This window comes from Callithrix jacchus, chromosome 9 (genome assembly GCF_049354715.1).
Source record: "Callithrix jacchus isolate 240 chromosome 9, calJac240_pri, whole genome shotgun sequence".
Classification (NCBI taxonomy): domain Eukaryota; kingdom Metazoa; phylum Chordata; class Mammalia; order Primates; family Cebidae; genus Callithrix; species Callithrix jacchus.
Genome location: NC_133510.1, coordinates 62,241,821 through 62,266,865, shown reverse-complemented (window position 1 = coordinate 62,266,865; position 25,045 = coordinate 62,241,821). Strand labels below are relative to the sequence as shown.

The window sequence follows — 25,045 nt, the reverse complement described above, 5'->3', positions numbered from 1 at the left end:
TTAGTAGAAACAGGGTTTCACCATGTTGATCAGGCTGGTTTCCCTGACCTCAGGTGATCCACCCACCTCAGCCTCCCAAAGTGCTGGGATTACAGGCATGAGCCACCATGCCCGGCTACCTGCTTCTCTTACCCTCAAAATTTAGATGCTAAAAATGCCCCCCAAAATTAATTTGTGAAAAAAGGATCACGTGTTCTCTAGAACTGAACATTCTACCATTGGTAGAGAAACCTACTCATAGTTTTAAACTCAAGGGTCTCTACATGACTTGAGGGGATGAGAGTGGAAACTAGCCCACAGGGCCAGGTCTATAAATACTAACATCTTCAGAATACTGAAAAGTTCAAAGTGGAACCAGCCTTCTCAGCTCTCCAGGGTCAGAGGTAACGAGAGTGATACTTATCTTGGCAGAGATATGAACAAACCTCAAGGGAAGAGCATGAAGTAGGTAAAAATTCTAAGCACATGAAATCTGAGACAAGACTACTAACACCAAAGAATTTCCACACTCCATCCTCTTCTGTGCCCTCCGAGTATTTTCATTCAATGGCCTGAAAGCACAAGATGTTTGTCAAAAGAAAAACATGTTTGTCCCAAGAAAAAATATCTCCACCTCTCTCAATGAACACCTTAGAAAACTAGGTTTTCCTAGTGAAAACCTATCCCACCCTTCCAAGGACAACTAATCACAATCAGAAATTCATGGCAAGAGTTCAAGCTTATCTACTCAGTCAATAAATCTTTTGCACACTTGACTCCATGTCAAGTGCTGTTCTAAGTGCTGAGGATACAGTAATTAATAACACAAAAATGTCCTGGCCTGCAAGAGGAAGATGGAGAAGTGGCCCTGGTGCTTCTGGGCCGGCCCTCACCCATCGCTGTGTGCCCCAAAGATGTGGCGCTGTGCAGCAGCCGCTGTCCCGTAAAGCCTGGGTGCTGTGGCCTGGACCCCGTGCCCTCTTAGAGAAGCAGCCACCTCCCCCAGATTTGGGGTGGGGGCCCTGCCAGCTCCAGCACCACCCTTGCCCTCAGTCTTTTAACCTGGGTGTTAGCATCTTAAAGAGACCTGGCAGGAGTCCTGGCCTGTGACCTAACTGCTCCACCCCAGCCAAGACCTTGGCAAGAGTCTGTAACTAGTGATGTCCAAAGACTCTATTTTGTGGTTTAAGGAGAATAAAGTTGACTACCTTTCAAAGAATTTTTTTAAAAACCAAAACACCTGCTCTCCTGAAGCTTTTTTATTTTTTACTTTTTTGAGACACAGAGTCTCGCTCTATTGCCCAGGCTGGAGTGCAGTGGTGCAATCTCGGCTCTCCTGCCTCCACCTCCTGGGTTCAAGCCATTCTCCTGCCTCAGCCTCCTGAGTAGCTGGGACTATAGTCATGTGCCACCATGCCCAACTAATTTTTGCATTTTTAGTAGAGATGGGGTTTCATCATGTTGGCCAGACTGGTCTCAAGCTTCTTTTCTTTTTGTATTTTGAGACAGAGTTTCACTCTTGTCGCCCAAGCTAGAGTGCAATGGTGTGACCTTAGTTCAGTACAACTTTCACCTCCTGGATTCAAGCAATTCTCCCACCTCAGCTTCCCAAATAGTTGGGATTACAGGCACCTACCACCAAGCCCAGCTAATTTTTTTTGTATTTTTAGTAGAGATGGGGTTTCATCATGTTGGCCAGGTTGGTCTTAAACTCCTGGCCTCAGGTGATCCACTCGCCTCAGGCTCCCAGAGTGCTAGGATTACGGGCGTGAGCCACTGTGCTGGGCCCTGAAGGTTACTTTCTACTGTGGGAGCTTAAAATATAGAATATGTTATAGGTTGATAGGGTTAAAGCAAAAAATAAAGCAGAAAAGGGGGGATAGCGAGTTACGTGAATGCGTATAGAGGAGAGACTTTGCCATTCAGATAGCCAAGGGAATATCACTGCTAAGAGTGATATTTGGCCCAGGCACAGTGGCTCACATCTGTAACCCCAACACTTTGAGTGAGAGGCCGAGATGGGGAGATCACCTGAGGTCAGGAGTTCCAGACAAGCCTGACCAGTATGGTGAAACCCTGTCTCTACTAAAAATACAAAAATTAGCCAGGTGTGGTGGTACGCACCTGTAATCCCAGCTACTCAGGAAGCTGAGGCAGGAGAATCGCTTGAAACTGGAAGGCAAAGGATGCAGTGAGCCAAGATCATGCCACTACATTCTAGCCTGGGCAACAAAGCAAGACTCCACAACAAACAAACAAACAAAAATGACATTTGGGCTGGGCGTGGTGGTTCCAGCACTTTGGTAGGCCTAGGCGGGTGGATCACTTGAGGTCAAGAGTTCAAGACCAGCCTGGCCAACATATAGTGAAACCCCATCTCTAATAAAAATACAAAGAAGTTTAGCTGGGCAGGGTGGCAGGCACCTGTAATCTCAGCTACTCAGGAGGCTGAGACAGGGGAATCGCTTGAACCCAGGAGACAGAGGTTACAGTGAGCCGAGATCATGTACTGCACTCCAGCCTGAGCAACAGAGCAAGACTCCATCTCAAAAAAAAAAAAAAAAAATGAGCGACATTTGCATAAAGACCTGAAGGTAGTGAGGGGACCGGCGGGCTATGCTCTTATGCAGCGTTATAAGAGAAAGGTAATCCAGACTGGATGAGGTGGTTCACGCCTGTAATCCCAGCATTCTGGGAGGCCAAGGAAGGTGGATCACCTGAGAACAGGAGTTCAAGACCAGCCTGACCAACATGGTGAAACGCCATCTTTACTAAAAATACAAAATCAGCCAGGTATGGTGGCACTTGCCTGTAATCCCAGCTACTCCGGAGGCTGAGACAGGAGAATCACTTGAACCCAGGAGGCAGAGGTTGCAGTGAGCTGAGATCATTCCACTGCACTCCAGCTTGGGCAACAAGAGCGAAACTCCGTCTCAAAAAAAAAAAAAAAAAAAGGTAATCCAGGAAAAGGGAACAGCAGCAGCATAGACTCTGAAGTAGAAGTGTACCTAGTGTGTTCAAGGAACAGCGAGAGGCCAGTGTGCATGTTGGGGAAAAAGGGTGCCACAGATCTAGAGCCTGACAGGCAAAATTGGTTTTTATTTTGAAAAAGACAGCTATCTCTTAATTTTCCGTTAAATAATACCAGGCTTTTTTTTTTTTTTTGAGAGAAGAGTCTCACTCTGTCACTCAGGCTGGAGTGCAGTGGCATGATCTCAGCTCACTGCAACCTCTACCTCCTGGGTTCAAGTTTTACTCCTGCCTCAGCCTCCCAAAAAGCTGGAATTACAGGTGCCTGCCACCATGCCTGGCTCTTTTTGTATTTTTAGTAGAGACAGCGTTTTACCATGTTGGCCAGGCTAGACTCGAACTCCTGACCTCAGGTTATCCACCTGCCTTGCCCTCCCAAAGTGTAGGATTACAGGCGTGAGCCACTGCACCTGGCCAGTCAGGCATGCTATTTTTATTTTTAAAATTTTGAAAAACTTTACATTGTGAAACTCTGCCAAGCGTAATGGCTCGTGCCTGTAATCCCAGTGCTTTTGGGAGGCTGAGGCCAGAGGATCACTTGAGGCCAGGAGTTCAAGACCAGGCTGGGCAACATAACAAGATCCCATCTCTACAAAGAAAAAATTGTGAAGCTCTACTGATCATATAATTGACACAACGACAACTGGAACTGCAACTCTGAAATTTAACTTTCGTTAAGAGTTCATCAGGCCTTCAAGAAAAGTTTCCTGTTCTCTCAACCCTCTGAAGAACAGCAACAGGGGAAGAAAAATACAACTAAAAACTGAACTGAATTAATCTAACCTGCCACTTTTCACCACTATTTAAACTTTTTGTCTTTTCAGGCGCGGTGGCTCACGCCTAGCACTTTGGAAGGCCAAGGCGGGTGAATCACTTGAGCTCAGGAGTCCAGACCAGCCTGGGCAGCAATGTGAGACCCCGTCTCTACAAAAATTAGCTGGGGACGATGGCTTACCCCTGTACTCCCAGCTACTTGTGGGGCTGAGGTAGGAGGAACGCTTGAGCCCAGGAGGCAGAGGTTGCAGTGAGCTGAGATGGCACCATGGCACTCCATCCTCGGTGAGACCGTCTTTAAAAAAAAAAACCTTTTTGTCTTGATACCCCAGCATCAAAAAGGGGTTGGGAGGTGGGGAGGGAGAATATTGGAGGAAGAAAACGAAAAAAAAAAAAGCATTAGGAAGAAGAACCACAAATTATTCAACTGCAAATCTATCTAAAATACAATAAAATACTAGGAATTGGTGATATTCCTGAAGTGAAACCTGTCACTTTCCTCCTTTCTTGAATCTCCACGTTGCTTACGAACATCAGACAGGACTCGGGCTTCTCAATCTTTGCTTACGAACATCAGACAGGACTCGGGCTTCTCAATCTTAGTTATCTATTTGAACAACATATGTACAAGGGTATTCATCCAACTGGGGTCTGAATTTAAACTTTTCCACTTTTCTTTCTTCGGTTTTAACACAGTTCTGGGATTGTTACTCAGTAATTTCTCTTAATTATCTAAGGACAATTCACTCTGAGAAAACAAGCATTCGGTAGTTCCTAGGCTAATGACCACAAATGTTGAAAAACGTTGGCTCTAAGGGAAAACAAATTGAAGCGTTTTCAGGGACTCGAGCAAGTTATGAGCTTAGCGTAGGCCCAAGTTTTAAGCTATAGAAACATCTCCCTGTATGTGCCAACTTAAATCCCTGTCCCCGTAATAAACCTGGAGACCCACATGATTTTAAACACTTCTACACCTCTCCGTCCTATTTTTCCATGCTCTATGTTCGAAGGAAAACGGCCACCCAAGAAACTCACGGAGCTAGCCACCTCTAAGCACAGCAAGGGCGCAACAGTTTTTAAGTCCCCCCCACCCCACACAGGCCACAAGTGGCGCCACCCCCCTGCCCCGCACCGCCGGCTTCTCTCCAGCTGCGTATACTTGGAACAGTCCTTCCCAGGGCCCTCCGACGCTGACCCATCGCCCCCGGGCCTCGGCTGCCCCAGCGCGGGGAACCCAGGCCGCCGGGCCGCTTCGCGCCTGCCCGCGCGGCCGCCACGCCCCCCTCCCCACAGGCCGCCAGGGCCGCCCGCCCCCTCGGCCGCGAGGTGGCCTCACCTCGCACGGGCCGTAGCGGGGAGGGCGCCCGCGTCTCCGCCTGCCGCCCGGGCCCACGGCCGTTCGGCTGCCGCTCGGCCCCGACGGCCGGCGGCGGCGCGCTGCTGGGGGCGGGCTCTTCTTGGGCAGAGGCTTCCTCGGGCTCTAAGGCTGGGAAGTAGGGGGGACCGGGGCGGGGGGAGGGGAAAGGGACTTGGGAAGGAGGGGGGAGAGGGAAAGAAAAGGGGGGAACCAAACCCGGAAAGGGAGAAAAGGGGGGAGGGGAAAATCAGAAGGGGAAGAAAAGCCCAGAGTCCGCCCCCCGCTGCGGCCTACGCTCTACGTCACCACGTCCGGCGTTGTCGTCACCGCGTCCTGCGTTCCGCCGGTCCCCGCTTCCTGGCTTCCTGCGTGCGCCTCAGCAGCAGTGCCGGGCCTACCGCCTGCCGCAAGCTCTGCTGCCCACGCGCGCACTCACACTCGCACTCGCTTGCTCGCCCTCTCCTCCCTCCTTGTTACCTGTGTCAGGCCAGGAATCCGTAGCCATTGGGAGCCTTAGTCCTACTTAAACTCATCAAGTCTGTCAGATAGAATATCCTGGATTTCAATATAATACGAATAGTGATCATTCTAAAGTAATTTCAATTACAGAGCACTTTCAAAACAGCCTTTCTCTTAGGACAGTTACCCCTGTACCAAAAGAACCTATAATCAGTATTTGTTGTACACATGGATAACGATGGCTCGACAGGTAAATGTCGATTTTACAGATGAAAAAAACTGACCTAGGAGGAACTCAGTCTGTACTATTAAGATCACATTCCTACCATCAGTCCCTCTCTAAGATACAGTTATCAAAAATCATCTTCAATTTCCAACCTCCCCTCTTCTTTCCGTTCTAGGGAGAATCAATTTAGTTATTGATTGTGTGTGGACGATTTACTGACCAAACTCCCTCAAAGAAGCAATGTAGGCTTACTTCTGTAGACGTCAACCATTAAATATTTACCTTGTGACAGGAACTGTGGTAGGCAAAAAAAAAAGTCTAATTATAGTACAGTTTAAATGCTAGAAGTACAGTTTCAATGTGTTAAAGAAACACAAGGAGCAGCAATTCATTCTTAGAGGTAAAAGAGACTAAGTTACAGAGAAACTACAGAAGAAATTCCAGCTAATCTTGAGAATATAAATAGTTCACTAGAGAGGTAAAGAATGGAGATTCCAGCAAAGTCATAGAGGCATGAAGTTCATTTTTCTTTCAAGGATGAGCAAGTTCTGGATTGTTGTTGTTTTTGAGATGGGGTCTTGCTTTGTCACCCAGGCTGGAGTGCAGTGGTGTGATCTCGGCTCACTGCAACCTCCGCCTCCCACGTTCAAGCAACTCTCCTGCTTCAGCCTCTCAATAAGCTGGGACTACAGGCATGCACCACCACGCCCAGCTAATTTTTGTATTTGTAGTAGAGATGGGGTTTCGCCATGTTGGCCAGGCTGGTCTCGAACTCCTGGCCAAAGTGCTGGGATTACAGGTGTGAGCCACCGTGCCCAACCCTCTCTCCTGGTCATCACTGCCTGCTGCCCCAAAATTCTCTCAACCCTCTGAAGAACAGCAACATGGGAAGAAAAATACAACTAAAAACTGAACTGAATTAATCTAACCTGCCACTTTTCACCACGATTTAAAACTTCTGTCTTGGCCAGACGCAGTGGCTCATGCCTAGCACTTTGGAAGGCCAAAGCAGGTGGATGGATGGCTTGAGCTCAGGAGTTCCAGACCAGGCAGTGGTAACCAGGAGGGAGGCAATAGCTAGTATTTGTATTATGTGTATGTAAATATAATATAGAATGTGTAGCACTCTACATTTATTGTTACTATCAAATCCTCATTACAATATGTACTATTATTATACCTGTTTTATAGATGAGGAAACCTGAGGCACAATAGTTAAACCAAAGTCCCTGATTTTGAACCAAAGCAGTTTCTCTTCAGAATCTGCTCTTTACCACCACACTATTAGAAACAAGTTGGGAGTCCAGGTGCGGTGGCTCACACCCGTAATCCCAACACTTTGGGAAGCTGAAGTGGGCAGATCACAAGGTCAGGAGTTTGAGGCCAGCCTGACCAACATGGTGAAACCCATCTCTACTAAAAATACAAAACTTAGCCGGGCATGTTGGCACACACCTGTAACCCCAGCTACTCAGGAGGCTGAGGCAGGAGAACTGTTTGAACCTGGGAGTGAGAGGTTGCAGTGAGCTGAGATTGTGCCACTGCATTCCAGCCTTGGTGACAGAGTGAGACTCCATCTCAATAAATAAATAAATAAATCTCAAAACTTATTTTCTTAGATAGAAAAAAAACCCGAAGGGTGAGCACATCTAGATCTCAAGCCCTTTCGCCACATTGAGTTCCCTCTGAGGACATTGAAAACATGCCTAGGACACTGTGCCTCCCTTCCCTCAACCTTCAGATTTCATGGTTTTGAGACCTCTTGAGCAAAACTCAACCAGGGCTAACAAATAAGACTGAATTGAGAACCCCAGGGAGGGAGGATGGAGGGATAGGGATGGGCTTTGAGAAATGCCAGGCAAAAAATAATGCAACTCTCAGTTGTTCATGCATGACAGTGAGCTAAAGTGCCCTGCCAATGACTCCTTCTCGTTTGAGAGTCTCCCTTTAACATTCTTTCCTAAAACCTGTGATCTGTCCCTTTCCCCCGCTCCCAGGATTCCCAGCAAGGATAGTGATCTGAGGAGGAATTTACTCTCTCACCTTTGTCCCCAGGCCTGGCACCTCACATGGATAACAACTCTCTCCCAACATTGGCCCAGGGACACGTCTTACCCTAAACAAACCAACCTCTCCTCACATCCCCCACTCTGTACTTTCACTAACTATGCATTGGCAGGTTCTGCCAAGTTCTACCTGTAACTGGCTTCATTTTCAAGTCAGATGTTTGGCAGCTGCTCTATCCCCTGCAACAAGCAGCCATGCCAGCTGGACATACACTTCTTCCAGGACTCCTGGCAGCCAGGACAGAGTTGAGACCACAGCTGTTGAGACCCTGAGCCCTGGGTCTGTGTTCCTCAAGAAGGGCCTCCCCAGCAATGACTTCCTCATTGCTCCTGGCCTTTCTCCTCCTGGCTACAACTGCAGCGGCCACTCCCAGAGCTGGTGGCCAGTGTCCAGCATGTGGGGGGCCCACCTTGGACCTGGAGAGCCAGCGGGAGCTGCTTCTTGACCTGGCCAAGAGAAGCATCTTGAACAAGCTGCACCTCCGCCAGCGCCCGACACTGAACCATCCTGTGTCCAGAGCTGCTCTGAGGACCGCACTGCAGCGCCTCGACCGGCTCCCACAGGGGACACTTCCAGAGGACAACAGGGAACAGGAATGTGAAATCATCAGTTTTGCCAAGACAGGTGGGTTCCTGGTCTGTAGCTCTTCCCCAGAACTTGACCTCTCAAGGAAAGGAAAAGTTTCCTCACCAGTCTTACTTCTGACTCCCTCCCCAAAAACCATCCAACCCCTGCCTCCCACAGGCTATAATCTCCTTATTCTGGGTATTCCACAACCCCCACATTCTCCTGGGGCTCATTCTGGTACCCAGACCTGACCAATAGGCAACTGTAAAGCTGGTAAATTTCACTTCTTTTGAGACCGACTGCCGTCATCTCCTCTGGCTCCTCTCTCTGCAGGCCCCACAAACCCACAGGCTGTGGTGTGAGCCCATCCACTTCCTGGGCCTGCACACAGCAGCTGGAAGCTAAGGAGTCTCTCCTTTCTCTGACCCCAGGATCTAGCCCCTCCCTTCCCCTCTCCTCCAGATGCCTCATTTGAGTAAAAGAAGAAAAAATAAAACACCAAGACTGTAATACCTCTCCATATGTCGTGTTCCCATGTATACCTCAGGTCCCCATATCAGAGAACAAGGTCAAAATGGGACTCTGAAAGATGGATAAAGGGGCTGGGCACAGTTGCTTATGCCTGTAATCCCAGCTACTCGGAAGGCAGGAGGATTACTTGAAGCCAGGAGTTCTAGACCAGCCTGAGCAACATAGCAAGACCCTGTCTCTGTTTAAAAAACTTTTTTTTTGAGACAGAGTCTTGCTCTGTCACCTAGGCTGGAATGCAGTGGTATGGTCACGTGGTTCACTGCAGCCTCAACCTCCCAGGCTCAAGAGATCCTCCCACCTCAACCTCCTAAGTAGCTGGGAGTACTACAGGCCTGTGGCACCAAGCCTGGCTAATTTTTTTACATTTTTTTTGTAGAGACATGGTTTCCTCATGTTGCCCAGGTTGGTCTTGAACTTTTGGGCTTAAGCAATCTCCTTGCTTTGGGCTCACAAAGTTCTAGGATTACAGGCACAAGCCACCGCCTCCAGCCTAAAAATTAGCTGGATGCGGTGGAGTGCACCAGCAGTCCCAGCTATTTGGGAGGCTGAGATGGAGGATCACTTGAGCCCAGTTTGAGACTGCACTGAGCTATATTTGCACCACTGCCCTCCAGCCTGGGCAACAGAGTGAGACCCTCATCTCTAAAATTAATTAATTAATTAAAGAAAGATGGATAAAAGACAAGAAAGAGGAGAGAGAGTTACTTCCATAGACAGGGGAATAGTTGGAGAATATACTGAACAGATAAGGAATTCTAAGCCAGGACTCTAGAAAATGCAAATTGAGCCTTTTGCAAGCTCTTTCTTAGGTCTGGAAGACCCTTCCCATTTCTGGCCCCTCATTCCCTCTTGTTTTTTGTTTTTGAGACAGAGTTTTACTTTGTTGCCTAGGCTAGAGTGCAATGGCACAATCTTAGCTCACTGCAACCCCCCACCTCCTGAGTTCAAGCCATTCTCCTGCCTCAGCCTCCCGAGTAGCTAAGACTACGGGCTCATGCCACCACACCCAGCTAATTTTTGTATTTTTAATACAGACAGGGTTTCACCATGTTGGCCAGGCTGGTCTCGAACTCCTGACCCCAAGTGATCTGCTCACCTCAGCCGCCCAAAGTGCTAGGATTAGAGGCGTGAGCACAACCCCTACCCCCCACCCCCTACCTGTTTTAAGCAGCTTGAACTGGAACTAGATAGCCTGGGCTCAGATTCTTGCTCAGCCATTTATTAGCTGTTTGGCCTGGTGGTTAATAGTTTTCTCATTTGTTAAATGGGGATAATAGGATAGTTGAGGTATATGGGCTAACACAGGTAAAACACTGTGAATGCTAAAGTGGGAGGGAGCAGGAACTAGTGGGTAGAGTCAGTGCCTGCCCATGAGGGGATTATGGTGAAGGTCCTTTTCTCTCTGTAACCTTCCATGGAGGAAAGGGGAGAGGCAGCTCTCTGGAAATCTTTTATAAAGGCACTAATCCTATTAATGAGGGCTCCAGCCTCATAACTTAATCACCTCCCAAAGGCCCCACTTCCTAATACCATCACTTGGGGGCTAAGATTTTAACATACGAATTTTGAGGGGACACAAATGTTCAGTCCAGAACAGCCTCTCTCCATGAAGCTTATCATTCAGTGGTCTAGCCCAAGCTTCTTTAGAGAATAGTGGCTATATTCCAAGAGGATAATTTCAATGTGTAAATTATTGTCAAACTTCTACATACACCTTACTTGCTAATGTTCCATTGACAAAGCAAGTCAGTGTAGCCAAGCCCAGAATCAGTCACTGTGAGATGGAACTACATGAAAGCATGAAAGCCATGAGGTACTATTTATTGGGGGCTACCAATCTAGCAGTCTACTAAAGTCTGCCCTCTGGCCCTTAACAATTTATATCCCTCCCACAAGCAAAATACAATTACCCTCTCCCAACTACCTCCATCAAACTTTCATCCCTTTATGGCATCAGGATCAGGCTTGAAGTCCAGCATCTCATCACCTGAATTAAGTGCAAATATAGGTGAGGCTCCTCTGGTACATTTCTTCAGTGCCGGGGCCTTCCGTAGTGTCCTAGCCCTGGTTTATACTGACTTATGAAAGCTGATTGTGAACATCTTCTCCCAGCTCAGCATTCAGTGATGTCACATTAGCAGCTTGAAATCAGCCATGGTGGGAGAATTTATACTATAGAAATTGACAAAGACTGCAAATCTGGGTTTTTGATTTTTTCCCCTGGAGACAAGTTATTAAACATTTACCAGCTATCTTGGTACATAGTAAAATGATTGGGAAGAAAAAAAAGAAAAAAAAAAAACATTTACCAGCATACCACTGTCTGTGTCCTAAAAATACAAGCTCTCTGCCTCCCATGCACTTAACATACAATGCTCAGACAGAGACAGGATAAACATAATAGATACTCCTGTTCAAATGGGATATAGGAGAGTAGGAGAGTAGGAGACACAGAGCAGTCACTGATCCATAAAACTTCTGATATTCAGGCTGGGCGCAGTGGCTCATGCCTGCAATCCCAACACTTTGGGAGGCTGAGGCAGGCAGATCACCTGGTATCAGGAGTTCAAGATTAGCCTGACCAACATGGAGAAACCCCGTCTCTGCTAAAAATAAAAATTAAAAAAAAAAATTAGCTGGGTGTGGTGGCGCAGAAGAATCATTTGAACCCAGGAGGCAGAGGTTGCAGTGAGCCAAGATTGTGCCATTGCACTCCACCCTAGGCAACAAGAGCAAAATCTGTCTCAAAAAACAAAACAAAACAAAACAAAAACAAAGAACAAAGAACTTCTTATATTCAGCCAGGCAAATACCTAGGTCCACTCCAAATCCAGAATGCCCTTGGTTAGTTACAACCTGGTTCTGCTCCCTGGTATTTCCCATTGCTCACAACTATTCTCCTGGACTTCCAAATCCACCCTCTCAGTCCTTGACACTCTACCTGCTGAGATGTCTTTCCTTTTAAATAAATAGGAAATTATCTGTGTTTGCAGCTAAGTAGTTTGCTCAGCCTACTTTTTGACCAGTGTTGGGGGCCCAGAGACCTCTTTTTATTTTGAATTTTCCCTTTTAGTCCAAACTGGTGCTGCTTTCAGTATTAAACTTTTCTTTAGAACTCTGTTGGCCCTGTAAATAATAAATTGTAGTCTACTCAGTTACACAGAAGGCACTGCATTCTATCAAGACAGACCCTTCTTTAGGTGACAAGTCTGTCATTGGATAACACCTTTAGGATGTTTAGAAGTGCGTTTGTGTAGTTGCAAGGGTTTAAAGAACATCATCTTTAATTTTAGATCTCAAAAAGATGTTAGATCTTAACAAACAAAGAGTTTTTTTGGTTTGTTTTTTAAAGATGGTCTCACTATGTTTCCCAGGCTGGAGTATAGTGGCTATTTCCAGCCTCAGTAATATGCGTTATAGCCTCAAACTCCTGGCCTCAAGGGATCCTCCTGCCTCAGCCTCCTGAGTAGCTGGGGCTACAGACATGTGCTCCCATGGCCAGCTAACAAAAGGTTTTATAGCTGACCCTTTATTTGTTTTGATCTTCACTCTGAGGCCCTGTATTACTGGAAATGCCGGGGATTTGATTTTTGCCTTGAGGTGATTTCTTACTTTAAAAGCCTTTTGTCAGAGAGGAAGAATGAAAAAGAATTTTGTTGTTAGTTTTCTTTTCTTTGTTCTATCTGTACAACATGAAGAAAAAGGTTTGGTTTTGGTTTTGGTTTTGTCTTCTGAAAAATTAGCAACATAGAGTAAAAGGTTTTATTTTTTAAATTAGCAAGTCCTTTTAGAAATATTTTCTTTAAATTCTGCTTGAAAATTGAACTGTTCCTTTTTTAGTTCATCTCTCTCCTGAAATGCCTTATCTTAGGCAACTAAAATATACAATTGGCATTTTCAGCATTCTGCCTAGAAATATCATTAGCTAAATTCACAATTATGTTAGATATCTTTCCTGGCTTCTAAGTTACCACAGGTGATAGCCGATACACAACAGAAGTTCCCCTTTCTTCAGCTTCCAATAGCAATTTCCTCACTGTTCTTCCTGCCTTCACTAACGGCTTCTTCCCTATCCATCTAACTTCTGCCTGCCACTCATTCCTGAAGCCAGTGCAACTGACCAAGCACAGTGGCTCATGCCTGTAATCACAGCACTTTAGGAGGCCAGAGTGGGAGGATCACTTGAGACCAGGAGTTTGAGACTAGCCTGGTCAACATAGCAAGATATTGTTTCTTAAAAAAAAAGAAAAAAGAAAAAAGAAAAGAAAGAAAAAAAGGCCAGGTGTGGTGGCTCACGCCTGTAATCCTAGCACTTTGGAGGCCAAGGCAGGCAGATCACCTGAGGTTGGGAGTTCAAGACTAGCCTGACCAACATGGTGAAACCCCGTCTGTAAAAAATAAAAATAAAAAATAAAAGCTGGTGCAACATATTTTAGGTTGTCGTGATGGTAGCACCCCACTTCTGGTACTAATTTTTGTTTCAGTTGCTTATTAATATAACAACCAGCCCAAAACATAAGGCTTAAAATAATACATTCATTATTTCTCATGATTTTCTTTTTTTGAGATGGAGTCTTACTCTGTTGCCCAGGCTGGCATGCAGTGGCACAATCTTGGATCACTACAACCTCCGCCTCCAGAGTTCAAGTGATTCTCTTCCCTTAGCCTCCCTAGTAGCTGGGATTATAGGTGCCCACCACCACACCTGGCTAATTTTTGCATTTTTAGTAGAGACGGGGTTTTATTATGTTGGACAGGCTGGTCTTGAACACCTGAGCTCAACTAATCCACCTACCTCAGCCTCCCAAAGTGCTGGGATTACAAGTATGAGCCACCATGCCCAGCCATACTCATGATTTTGTGGCTTGACTGTGCTTATCTGGACAGATACTGTGTTCCATGTGGTGTAGCTGAAGTCTCCTACACAATTGCATTCATCTGGGGACTCCGATGGGACTGGAACATATAAGATGGTCTCTAATCCTCCAAAGTCTCTCTCCACATGACTTCTCATAATTTAGTAATCTAGCTCAACTTCCTTTAAAGCACTGTGACTGGCTTCCAAGAGTGCAATGCCTCAATATGTAAGTACTTGATAAGCACCATGCTTGCAAATGTCTCACTGGCCAAATCAAGTCACATGGTTAACCCAGAATTAATATGGGGAGGGACTGCACAAAGCCATGAATATTGAAAGGTGTTGGTCACTGGGGATAACAGTGTAATAGTCTATTACATCCCCCTATTGGTCTTGTGTTTTCCTGCCATAACTGGAGTGGCATAAAAGGTGCTAACTATAGGGTGCTTTGTGACCTAGCAAGAGAAAGATTAGTTGGGCCAATCATACTCTTTTAGGACTTTGGAATTGGGACACTGGAAGATCTTCTCACTTGCTTAGGAGGAGCTGAGCAAAAGTCCTGTAGACTTGGGACCTGGGGAAGCTGACAAGGAGGCAGAAGTAGTAGATCCACAGAGAGAGAAGAGTGGAATCAACTTATGTAGAGAGAGAAAGAGATGAGAGAGATCTTGTTGGCTCTGAGAGCTCTCAAGAGCAGCCTTATTGCTGCCAGGTACAGTGGCTCGTGCCTGTAATCTCAGCACTTTGGGAGGCTGAGGTGGGCAGATAACCTGAGGTCAGGAGTTCAAGACCAGCCTAACCAACATAGTGAAACCCCAACTCTACTAAAAATACAAAAAATTAGCCAGGCATGTTGACAGCCACCTGTAATCCCAGCTACTTGGAAGACTGAGGCAGGAAAATTGCTTGAACCTGAGAGGCAGAGATTGCAGTGAGCCAAGATTGTGCCACTGCGCTCCAGCCCGAGAAACAGAAAAGGACTCTGCCTCAAAAAAAAATTTTTTTTTACATGGAGATGGGGGTCTTACTATGTTGCCCAGACTGATCTTAAACTCCTGGCCTTAAGTGATCCTCTCACCTTGGCCTCCCAAAGTGCTGAGATCATAGGCCTGAGTCAATGTGCCCGGCCTCAATCCTGTACAAGAAAGTCTAAATGTATCCCCCCAATCCAAACCTGTTCCTTCTCTAAACTTCTCCTTCTCTGAAAATGCATTGCTTAAGGCAAAATCTTGACTGTGTTTATCCCCTGGTTTGAAATTATCTGAAAATTTTATCAACTCTACTTTTATTTATTTATTTATTTATTTATTTATTTTTGGTGAGACAGAGCCCCCCCTCTGTCACCCAGGCTAGAGTGCAGTGATGCACACCATCTCTCTCACTGCAACCTCGGCCTCCCGGGTTTAAGCAATTCTCTGCCTCAGCCTCCTGAGTAGCTAGCGTTACAGGTGCCCACCACCATGCCCAGCTAATTTTTTATATTTTTAGTAGAGACGGACTTTCACTATCTTGGCCAGGCTGATCTTGAATTCCTGACCTTGTGAATCATCTGCCTTGGCCTCCCAAAGTGCTGGGATTACAGGCATGAGGCACTGCACTCGGCCATAACAACTCTACTTCCAATTCATAATATAATTTCACTCTCTCCACCTCCTATACTACACATTAGCCCAACTCACAATCATCTTTTTCTTCACCTTTTTCTTCAGCTTTAGTTCACTAAAGTGATTCACTCTTGCCCTCCAAACCATTCTCCAAATATCAGCCAGTGATCTTTTTATAAATCTGATCAGTTTTATCTTCTCAGATTGAAACACTTCAAAGTCTTCACTTTGCTTTTTGGATAAAATCTAAACTCCTTAAAATAGAAAACTTGTTTGATTAGGTGGTCTGACACTTAACTACCACACCCTACCTATACTGGCCTTTTTCTGTTCCTCAAATTCACCAAACATAAAGCCTTTGCATTTGCTAGTCCCTTTCCCTGGAATGTCTTTCCAAGATCTTTGAATGATTGACTTCTTTTTGGCATTCAGCTCAGATGCTCTTCTCCTCAGAGTCTTCTGGCTTCTTTCCTAGTCTATCTAAAGCAGCCTTCAGCCAGGCGTGGTGGCACATGCCTGTAATCACAGCACAATGGGAGGTCAAGGTGGGAGGATTGCTTGAGGCCAGGAGTTTCGGACCAACTGGGAAACATAGTGAGACCCTGTCTCTACAAGTAGAGTGGGCTGGAGTCCAGTGGCAAGATCTCGGCTCACTGCCACCTCTGCCTCCTGGGTTTAAGCAATTCTTCTGCTTCAGTCTCCTGAATAGTTGAGATTATAGGCACCCACCACCATATGCCAGCTAATTTTTGTATTTTTAGTAGAGATGGGGTTTTACCATGTTGGTCAGGCTGGTCTCAAACTCCTGAGCTCAGGTGATCCACCCACCTCAACCTCCCAAAGTGCCGGGATTATGGGCATGGGCTACCATGCCTGCCATAAAGCATTTCCTACTTAAAAAAAAAAAAAAAAAGAGTAGCTAAGGCCAAATTACAATGGGTATCTGCTTCCAAAAAGAGTTAGGACTTTATTAACCAGTAAGATTTTTGAGACCATGAATTTTGTAATTCATCCTTGTTTTGGGAAAATAATTGTAGTGTTAACATAAAATAATTAAATAAATGAAAGACCATTCAACAAGTGTTTTTGTTTGTTCGTTTGTTTTTGAGATGGAGTCTGGCTCTGTCACTCAGGCTGGAGTGCAGTGGTGCAATCTCAGCTCACTGCAACCTCCGCCTCCTGAGTTCAAGCATTCTCCTGCCTCAGACTCCAGAGTAGATGGGATTACAGGTATGTGCCTCCATGCCCAGCTATTTTTTTTTCTTTTTTTTTTTTTTTTACTTCTTGTAGAGACAGGGTCTCACTATGTTTCCCAGTTGGTCCGAAACTCCTGGCCTCAAGCAATCCTCCCACCTTGACCTCCCATTGTGCTGTGATTACAGGCATGTGCCACCACGCCTGGCTGAAGGCTGCTTTAGATAGACTAGGAAAGAAGCCAGAAGACTCTCTGAGGAGAAGAGCATCTGAGCTGAATGCCAAAAAGAAGTCAATCATTCAAAGATCTTGGAAAGACATGCCAGGGAAAGGGACTAGCAAATGCAAAGGCTTTATGTTTGGTGAATTTGAGGAACAGAAAAAGGCCAGTATAGGTAGGGTGTAGTAGTTAAGGGTCAGACCACCTAATCAAACAAGTTTCTATTTTAAGGAGTTTAGATTTTATCCAAAAAGCAAAGTGAAGACTTTGAAGTGTTTCAATCTGAGAAGATAAAACTGATCAGATTTATAAAAAGATCACTGGCTGATATTTGGAGAATGGTTTGGAGGGCAAGAGTGAATCACTTTAGTGAACTAAAGCTATAGGTGAAGAAAAAGATGATTGTGAGTTGGGCTAATGTGTAGTAGAGGAGGTGGAAAGAGTGAAATTATATTATGAATTAGAAGTAGAGTTGTTATGGCCGAGTGCAGTGCCTCATGACTGTAATCCCAGCACTTTGGGAGGCCAAGGCAGATGAATCACGAGGTCAGGAGTTCAAGACCAGTTTGGCAAGCCGGGCACAGGGCTCACGCCTGTAATCCTAGCACTTTGGGAGGCTGAGGTGGGTGGATCACCTGAGGTCAGGAGTTCAAGACCGGCCTGGCCATCATGGTGAAACCCCATCTTTTAAATAAATAAATACATAAATAAATAATATATTTTAAAAAGACCAGCCTGGCCAAGAGAGTCAAAGTCCGTCTCTACTAAAAATATAAAAAATTAGCTGGGCATGGTGGTGGGCACCTGTAACCCTAGCTACTCAGGAGGCTGAGGCAGAGAATTGCTTAAACCCGGGAGGCCGAGGTTGCAGTGAGCGAGATGATGTGCATCACTGCACTCTAGCCTGGGTGACAAAGGAGGGCTCTGTCTCACCAAAAAAAAAAAAAAAAAAGTAGAGTTGATAAAACTTTCAGATAATTTCAAACCAGGGGATAAACACAGTCAAGATTTTGCCTTAAGCAATGCATTTTCAGAGAAGGAGAAGTTTAGAGAAGGAACAGGTTTGGATTGGGGGGATACATTTAGACTTTCTTGTACAGGATTGAGGCCGGGCACATTGACTCAGGCCTATGATCTCAGCACTTTGGGAGGCCAAGGTGAGAGGATCACTTAAGGCCAGGAGTTTAAGATCAGTCTGGGCAACATAGTAAGACCCCCATCTCCATGTAAAAAAAAAATTTTTTTTTGAGGCAGAGTCTTTTTCTGTTTCTCGGGCTGGAGCGCAGTGGCACAATCTTGGCTCACTGCAATCTCTGCCTCTCAGGTTCAAGCAATTTTCCTGCCTCAGTCTTCCAAGTAGCTGGGATTACAGGTGGCTGTCAACATGCCTGGCTAATTTTTTGTATTTTTAGTAGATCGGGGTTTCACCATGTTGGTCAGTCTGGTCTTGAACTCTTAACCTTAGGTTATCTGCCCACCTCAGCCTCCCAAAGTGCTGGGATTACAGGCGTGAGCCACTACACCTGGCTAATAATTTTTTTATTAAAAAAAGAAGAGATTGGCCAGGTACCATGGCTCATACCTGTAATCCCAGCACTTTGGGAGGCCAAGGCAGGTGGATCATGAGGTAAGGAGTTCAAGACTAGTCTGATCGACATGGTGAAACCCTGTCTCTACTAAAAATATAAAAATTAGCCAGGCGTGGTGGTACGCACCTGTAATCCCATCTTCTCAGGAGGCTGAGGCAGGAGAATGGCTTGAACCCTGTAGGCAGAGGTTGCAGTGAGCCAAGATCAGGCCACTGCACTCCAGCCTGGGTGACAGAGCGAAACTCCATCAGAAAAAAAAAAAAAAAAAAACCCACAAGAGATTGAAATGTCATTGGATGTCCAAGTCAAATATCAGATAGGCAGCTGGACATACAAGGCTGGGGCTCAGGGAGAGGTCAGGACCAGAGATACATATTTGAAAGTCATCAGCATACAGATAAAATTGAAAGCCATGGAAATGGATGAGATCATTCTGGGAGAGGATACAGATAGAAAATAGAAGGGAGCTTAGGACTTTTTTAAAATTTATTTATTTAAGACAGGGTCTCGCTTTGTTGCCTAGGCTGGAGTGCAGTGGTGGGTTGCTTTCTAACTATAGCCTTGATCTCTCAGGGTCAAGCGATCCTTCCACCTCAGCCCTCCCTAGTAGCTGGGACTATAGCTGTACACTACCACACCTGGGTAATTTTGTAATTTTTGTAGATACAGGGTTTTGCCATGTTGCCCAGGCTGATCTCAAACTCCTGGACTCAAGCAATCCACCTGTCTCAGTCTCCAAAGTTCTGGGATTACAGGTGTGAGCCACCATGCCTGGCCTGACTTCCAGCATTTAAAGGTTAGGCCAATAAAGAGGAGCTATCACAGAGGAGAAAAAGATAGAGTGGCCAGTGTTATAAAAGCCAAGAGAATAAAATATGTAAGAAGGAGGGAGTGGTCGCCTGTGTCAAACACTGCTTAAAGGTCAAGTAAGATTAATATAAATGGATAGATTTGCTGTGTGGAAAATGTTGGTGATCTTGACAAGTGCAATTTCAGTAGAGTGAAGGGAATAGAAACTCAACTAAGATGTTCAATAAGGAAGGTGAGGGATGAAAAAAGGAAATTGGGCAGTATTAATGGGGATGTAAAGAAACTCACAGACATTAGAACCATTCTGGTGAGACAAACTATATGGGGAGTGAAAAAGGTAATCATGGAGCCTCACTCTGTCACCCAGGCTGCAGTGCAATGGTGTGGTCTCGGGTCATTATGACCTCTGCCTCCCGGGTTCAATTGATTCTCCTGCCTCAGCTTCCCAAGTAGCTGGGATTACAGGCGTGCACCACCATGCCCGGCTAATTTTTGTATTTTTAGTAGAGATGGTGTTTCACCGTGTTGGCCAGGCTGGTCTTGAACTCCTGACCTCAGGTGATCCACCCATCTCAGCCTCCCAAAGTGCCAGGATTACAGGCGAGAGCCACTGCGCCTGGCTGATCATAGAGTTTTTACAGGTGATAAGGAGGGGAGTGGCATCACGAAGAATGGAAAGATGGGTATATAGGAAGGAAAATAATAATTTTCAGGTTTTAAAAAATTGATTTAAAAAAATATATATGTATAGGGCGAGCACGGTGGCTCACACCTGTAATCCTAGCACTTTGTGAGGTCAGGGAGAGCAGATCACCTGAGGTTGACAGTTTGAGACCAGCCTGACCAACATGGGAGAAGCCCGTCTCTACTAAAAATACAAAATTAGCTGGGCGTGGTGACACATGCCTGTAATCCCAGCTACTTGGGAGGCTGAGGCAGGAGAATTGCTTGAACCGGGGAGGCGGAGGTTGAGGTGAGCCGAGATTGCACCATTGCACTCCAGCCTGGGCAATAAGACCAAAACTCCATCTCCAATATGTGTGTGTGTGTATGTGTGTGTGTGTGTGTGCATGTGCCACTGTTTGTGTATATGCACACATATACATACACACATGTACGTATACATACACATATATGTATTTACCAGATGGGGTCTTGCCATGTTGCCTGGGCTGATCTTAAACTCCTGTGCTCATGCAATCCTCCCATCTCAGTCTTCCAAGTAGCTGGGATTACAGGCATGCACTACTGCACCCAGCTCTGGGGCAAATTGATTTTAATGTGCTGCCAGGATATTCATGTGACAAAAGTAAGTAGTTAGAAATTTAGGCCTGAAGCTTGGTGATTTCCAAATCTATATGTCCAGTCCAAATATCCAAAGTGGTCTGGACTGGGGATACAGATTTGGAATCATCAACATGAAAATTGTATTGCTTGGCCATGAGTCTGATTAAGTGCTCCCTTAATGTAGAATAGAAGGAAATGAAAGTCCAAGAGACACCTTGGAGAACTCTTGTATTGAAGGGATGGTCAGAGAAGCAAAGAAAACCATGGAAGAATTATAACAGAGTTGTGTCACGGAAGCCAAGAGAGAAAAGATTTTCAGGAAGGAAAGGGTTGTCAACAGTGCTTAGTCCATTTTGTGCTGGTATAACAGAATACCACAGACTACGAAATTTATAATGAGCATAAATGTATTAACTCATGGTTCTGGTGGCTGGGAAGTCCAGGATCAAGGGGCTGGCATCTGGCAAGGGCCTTCTTGCTGTTATTCCATGGCAGAAGGGCAAAGAGAGGTTGGGGCTGAGGGGAATTAAACTTATCTTTTTATAAGGAGCCAATTCCCAAGATAAGGGCATTAATCCATTCATAAAGGTTGTGTTCCCATGACCCAAACACCTCCCATTAGGGCCTACTTCCCAACACCACTGCATTGTGGATCCAATTTCCAGCACATGAACTTTGGAGGACATGTTTAAACTGTAGCAAATGCCAAGTGCTATAGACAGCTCAAGAATGCTAAGTATAGAGAAATAGCTGGTAGATTTGACACTCAGAAGGCCACAATGACTGGGGCTTCTTATGTCCACAGGCCTCTCCACCATCAACCAGACTCGTCTTGATTTTCACTTCTCTGATAGAACTGCTGGTGGCATAGAGGTCCAGCAGGCCAGCCTCATGTTCTTTGTGCAGCTCCCTTCCAATACCACTTGGACCTTGAAAGTGAGGGTCCTTGTGCTGAGTCCACATAACACTAACCTCTCCTTGGTTACTCAGTACCTGCTGGAGGTGAATGCCAGTGGCTGGCATCAGCTCCTTCTAGGGCCTGAAGCTCAAGCTGCCTGCAGCCAGGGGCACCTGACCCTGGAGCTGGTACCTGACGGCCAGGTATCCCAGAGCTCAGTCATCTTGGGCGGAGCTGCTCATAGGCCTTTTGTGGCAGCCCGGGTGAGAGTTGGGGGCAAACACCGGATTCGCCGACGGGGCATCGACTGCCAAGGAGGGTCCAGGATGTGCTGTCGACAAGAGTTTTTTGTGGACTTCCGTGAGATTGGCTGGCACGACTGGATCATCCAGCCTGAGGGCTACGCCATGAACTTCTGCATAGGGCAGTGCCCGCTACACATAGCAGGCATGCCTGGTATTGCTGCCTCCTTTCACACTGCTGTGCTCAATCTTCTCAAGGCCAACACAGCTGCAGGCTCCACTGGAGGGGGCTCATGCTGTGTGCCGACATCCAGGCGCCCCCTGTCTCTGCTCTACTATGACAGGGACAGCAACATTGTCAAGACTGACATACCTGACATGGTAGTAGAGGCCTGTGGGTGCAGTTAGTCTATGTGTGGTGTGGGCAGCCCAAGGTGGCGTGGGCAAACATGCCCCCACAGAAGTGCACTTCCTTGAGAGGAGGGAATGACCGCATTCTCTGTCCAGAATGTGGACTCCCTCTTCCTGAGCATCTTATGGAAATTACCCCACCTTTGACTTGAAGAGACCTTCATCTAAAGAGTCACTGTCCCATCTTTCTGACCACTACCCTATTTCCTAGGGCAAAGTCTATCCTGTTAGCCCCACATACTTACCCCCAACTCCAAGGACTCAGACCCATCTCCAACCATGAGCAATGCCATCTAGTTCTCAGGCAAAGACACCCTTCGCTCACCTTTAATTGACCCTGTAACCTACTATGTCTTCCTGTCCTTTCCACTTGATGGTCCCCACTCCAAGATGAGTTGACACAGCCCCTTCTCCTGATTTTTGTAGATCTCCAGAGAGCCTCTTCTTTGGATTAACCGAAGTTTAGATCACTGCTGTCCAAAATAGAGGCTCACTTACCCCCATTTGTTTTGAACCCCTTTCCTTCTTACTTGTCCAGGTGAACTGCCAACACTCTCTTTGCATACCCTCATCCATTTTTTGTCCTTCTCTGCCTTTCTCTATGCCTTTAAGAGCTGACTCACCTGAGCTTCCCTGCCCTCTGGCTTCCTGCTGAGGCCAGAGCATTTCTCATTCCTGCTCCCTCTCTGCCTAGGTGCCACGGTTCTGTGTAACTGGCTGTACTGTGTCCCTATACTAGTAATCTGGCTACCCGCTTCCATGGCCTCAGCTCTGCCTACATTCTGATATCACCGCTTCAACACTAGGGGGTCCTAATGACTTTCTATGTTGCTAGTCCCTAGGGCTTCAACATCTCTTACTGGTTCCCTTAACTCTGCCTATACCTCTGTAAATAAAACAGACAGCTGAATGGTTCCTCTGTCTCCTACAAGGGCCCTAACTGGCACCCCAGATGACACAGAGCCCGCCTGCCTATGCTGTAGTCTGCCTACTCTGCTCTCTCTTCACATGGTCTTCTTGGGACTGAGCTACTGTATCCATCTCACACTTTATGCCTCTTCTTTCTTAGCCAACCCTGCCCCCAATCCTTCTAGAACCATCGTTAGGTCTCATGACTAATAAAAACCTAGGTTACCTGTTCCCTCTGTAATCCCTCCAAAAGATGAGACAGATCAATACTCAGTCATCAAGTAAACTTAACCACCTGTGGGCAAGCAGGTGTGGGAGGCAGAGGCATGCTCAGAGCTGGCTGCCAAAACCTGTGACTTGCCTTCCTTTCACCTGCCCCGGGTGCTCCACCCAGGAGTCCTGCCTGGATGCTGGAACAGGCAAAGGCTGCTGGAGAGGGACAGGGAGAAGAGGAAGGCCTGTGTGAGGAGAGGGTAGCATTTGCTCTGAGACTGGGTCTTTTTTAGACCTTTGCCCTTCCTCCCCCAGATCTCCCCCTTTGGCTGGACAGTCCTGAACCACGAGGTCGATATTGTCTGCAGCCCAAGGCCGAGCTTGCGCAAAACCTGTGTGTTCTTTGGTAAACGTGATGTCTGTGTTTGCTCAGCTTATAACCCCCTCCTACGAGGTTAAGAGGTCCCTGAAATAGGAACCCTGGAGGGGAAAGTCTGAAAAGGACTCCCTGGAGGACTGTAAATCTGAGCTTGGGGGCTTCCTGAGCAGCCCATGGAAGTTATTCCACCTTTAACTTGAGGAGACCTTCATCTATGGAGAATCTAAGGAGGCCTTCCGGTGTCTCCCCCACACGCCCCCGACCCCCATACCCCCAACCCCCAGATCTAACCTCCTTCCCAATTACAGCTTAGTCCCCAGGGCCAAGACTGGGGTGAGGCAAAGTGAATCATTCACCTGGGGTTGGGGATAAATTTTAAGGAGGTGGTAAAAAATGTATTAATCAAGATAAGATTCCACTGCAATATTTTTTTAAAGTCAAAATTAATGCAAAAAAATCTGTGATGAACAAAATAGCCTATTTTTAAATAAAAACAGGATCAGCATTATTCCCTTCCTTTTTTGGCTCTGCCTTTTATCAAACGGGGAAAGAGTGGGTCTGTCTTCTTCCATTTTCTTCCAGAGCTTCCTAGCTCCTACCTCTAGAGTCCTTCAGGCTTTTCTCATTTGAGCAAGATAACCACTCCCATTTCACTTCTTCTACTTCCTTACCCACCTCCAAGCCTGTCGCTATCCCCCAGCCCCCAACCAGGTTGGTGGTAGGGCAGGCAGTGAGGCAGATGGCTGGGGTATTTATAACTCAGGAGCACTTCTTGGGAAAAGTGACTAAGATGCTAAGAGCATATTTATAGCTGTGCTCTGACGTAAGTGTCAGTAGGGAGGTAGGACCAGGCCAGGCACGGTAGCAAGGGGGTGGGAAGAGCTAGAAATTGGGGGCATCTGACAGTGAGGGTGGGGAGAGGTGGGGTCAGTGACTCCTGCATCCACTTTTTGTCACTTCCCCTGACTCTGCCTACTGATACCAACAGGTAAGTCTTCTGAGGCACCACCATGGATAGACACCTCCACTTTGCCAACCTGATGTTCCAACCCCAGGAGGTAGAGGGCTGTCATTTACCAGCCTAACCAACAGAATGGGAGCTGGGAGCTGGGAGCTGGGGAGAACACTGCACAGAGCGCTTGAATGTGTTTCAGAGCCTGGGGAGAAATGCAGGGTGGAGAAGAGAATCTAAGTGTCTCAGTGCATGCACCCTCACACTACCCCACCCCCACCAAATAGTGCCCTGAGGTTCTAGGAAGAGCGTGGTACACCACCAAGCTCCATTGCCACGTGTCCGTGTGATGAGCTCCAAAACCAAAGGTAGCAGTGATGTGGATCCTGAAGACAGCCTCTCTTCTCTGGCAGTATGTTGGGGAAAGAACAAAGGAACCAGTTTCTTCCTGTCTCTCGTGGGGGAGGCAGGTTCCCCAGAGTGAGAGGT

At 46.5% G+C, this 25,045-nt stretch overlaps 2 protein-coding genes across 43 annotated transcripts in view; one reads left to right on the top strand and one right to left on the bottom strand.

Annotated features, from left to right (window-relative positions):
• Nucleotides 1-5,219, bottom strand: part of R3HDM2 (R3H domain containing 2) — a 192,342-nt gene extending 187,123 nt beyond the window's left edge. For all 42 annotated transcript variants that reach the window (XM_078336231.1, XM_078336242.1, XM_078336262.1 and 39 more), the window contains exon 1: nt 5,120-5,219. The gene's annotated coding sequence lies outside the window, so the exon portion shown is untranslated. The remainder of the gene's footprint in view (nt 1-5,119) is intronic.
• A 2,882-nt stretch (nt 5,220-8,101) lies between these two features.
• INHBC (inhibin subunit beta C) lies at nt 8,102-24,112 on the top strand. The gene is made up of 2 exons (XM_002752645.6): nt 8,102-8,516; nt 21,358-24,112. The coding sequence occupies exons 1-2, from the start codon at nt 8,204-8,206 to the stop codon at nt 22,098-22,100; spliced, it is 1,056 nt and encodes a 351-aa protein (XP_002752691.3). The 5' UTR covers nt 8,102-8,203; the 3' UTR covers nt 22,101-24,112.
• The last annotated feature ends 933 nt before the right edge of the window (nt 24,113-25,045 follow it).

What these genes read in the sequence shown, in the direction of transcription:
- INHBC (XM_002752645.6), top strand. Translation starts at nt 8,204, where the DNA reads ATGACTTCCTCATTGCTCCTGGCCTTTCTCCTCCTGGCTACAACTGCA. An exon ending in CATCAGTTTTGCCAAGACAG is followed by an intron (nt 8,517 to 21,357) that starts GTGGGTTCCTGG and finishes TTATGTCCACAG; the next exon opens with GCCTCTCCACCATCAACCAG.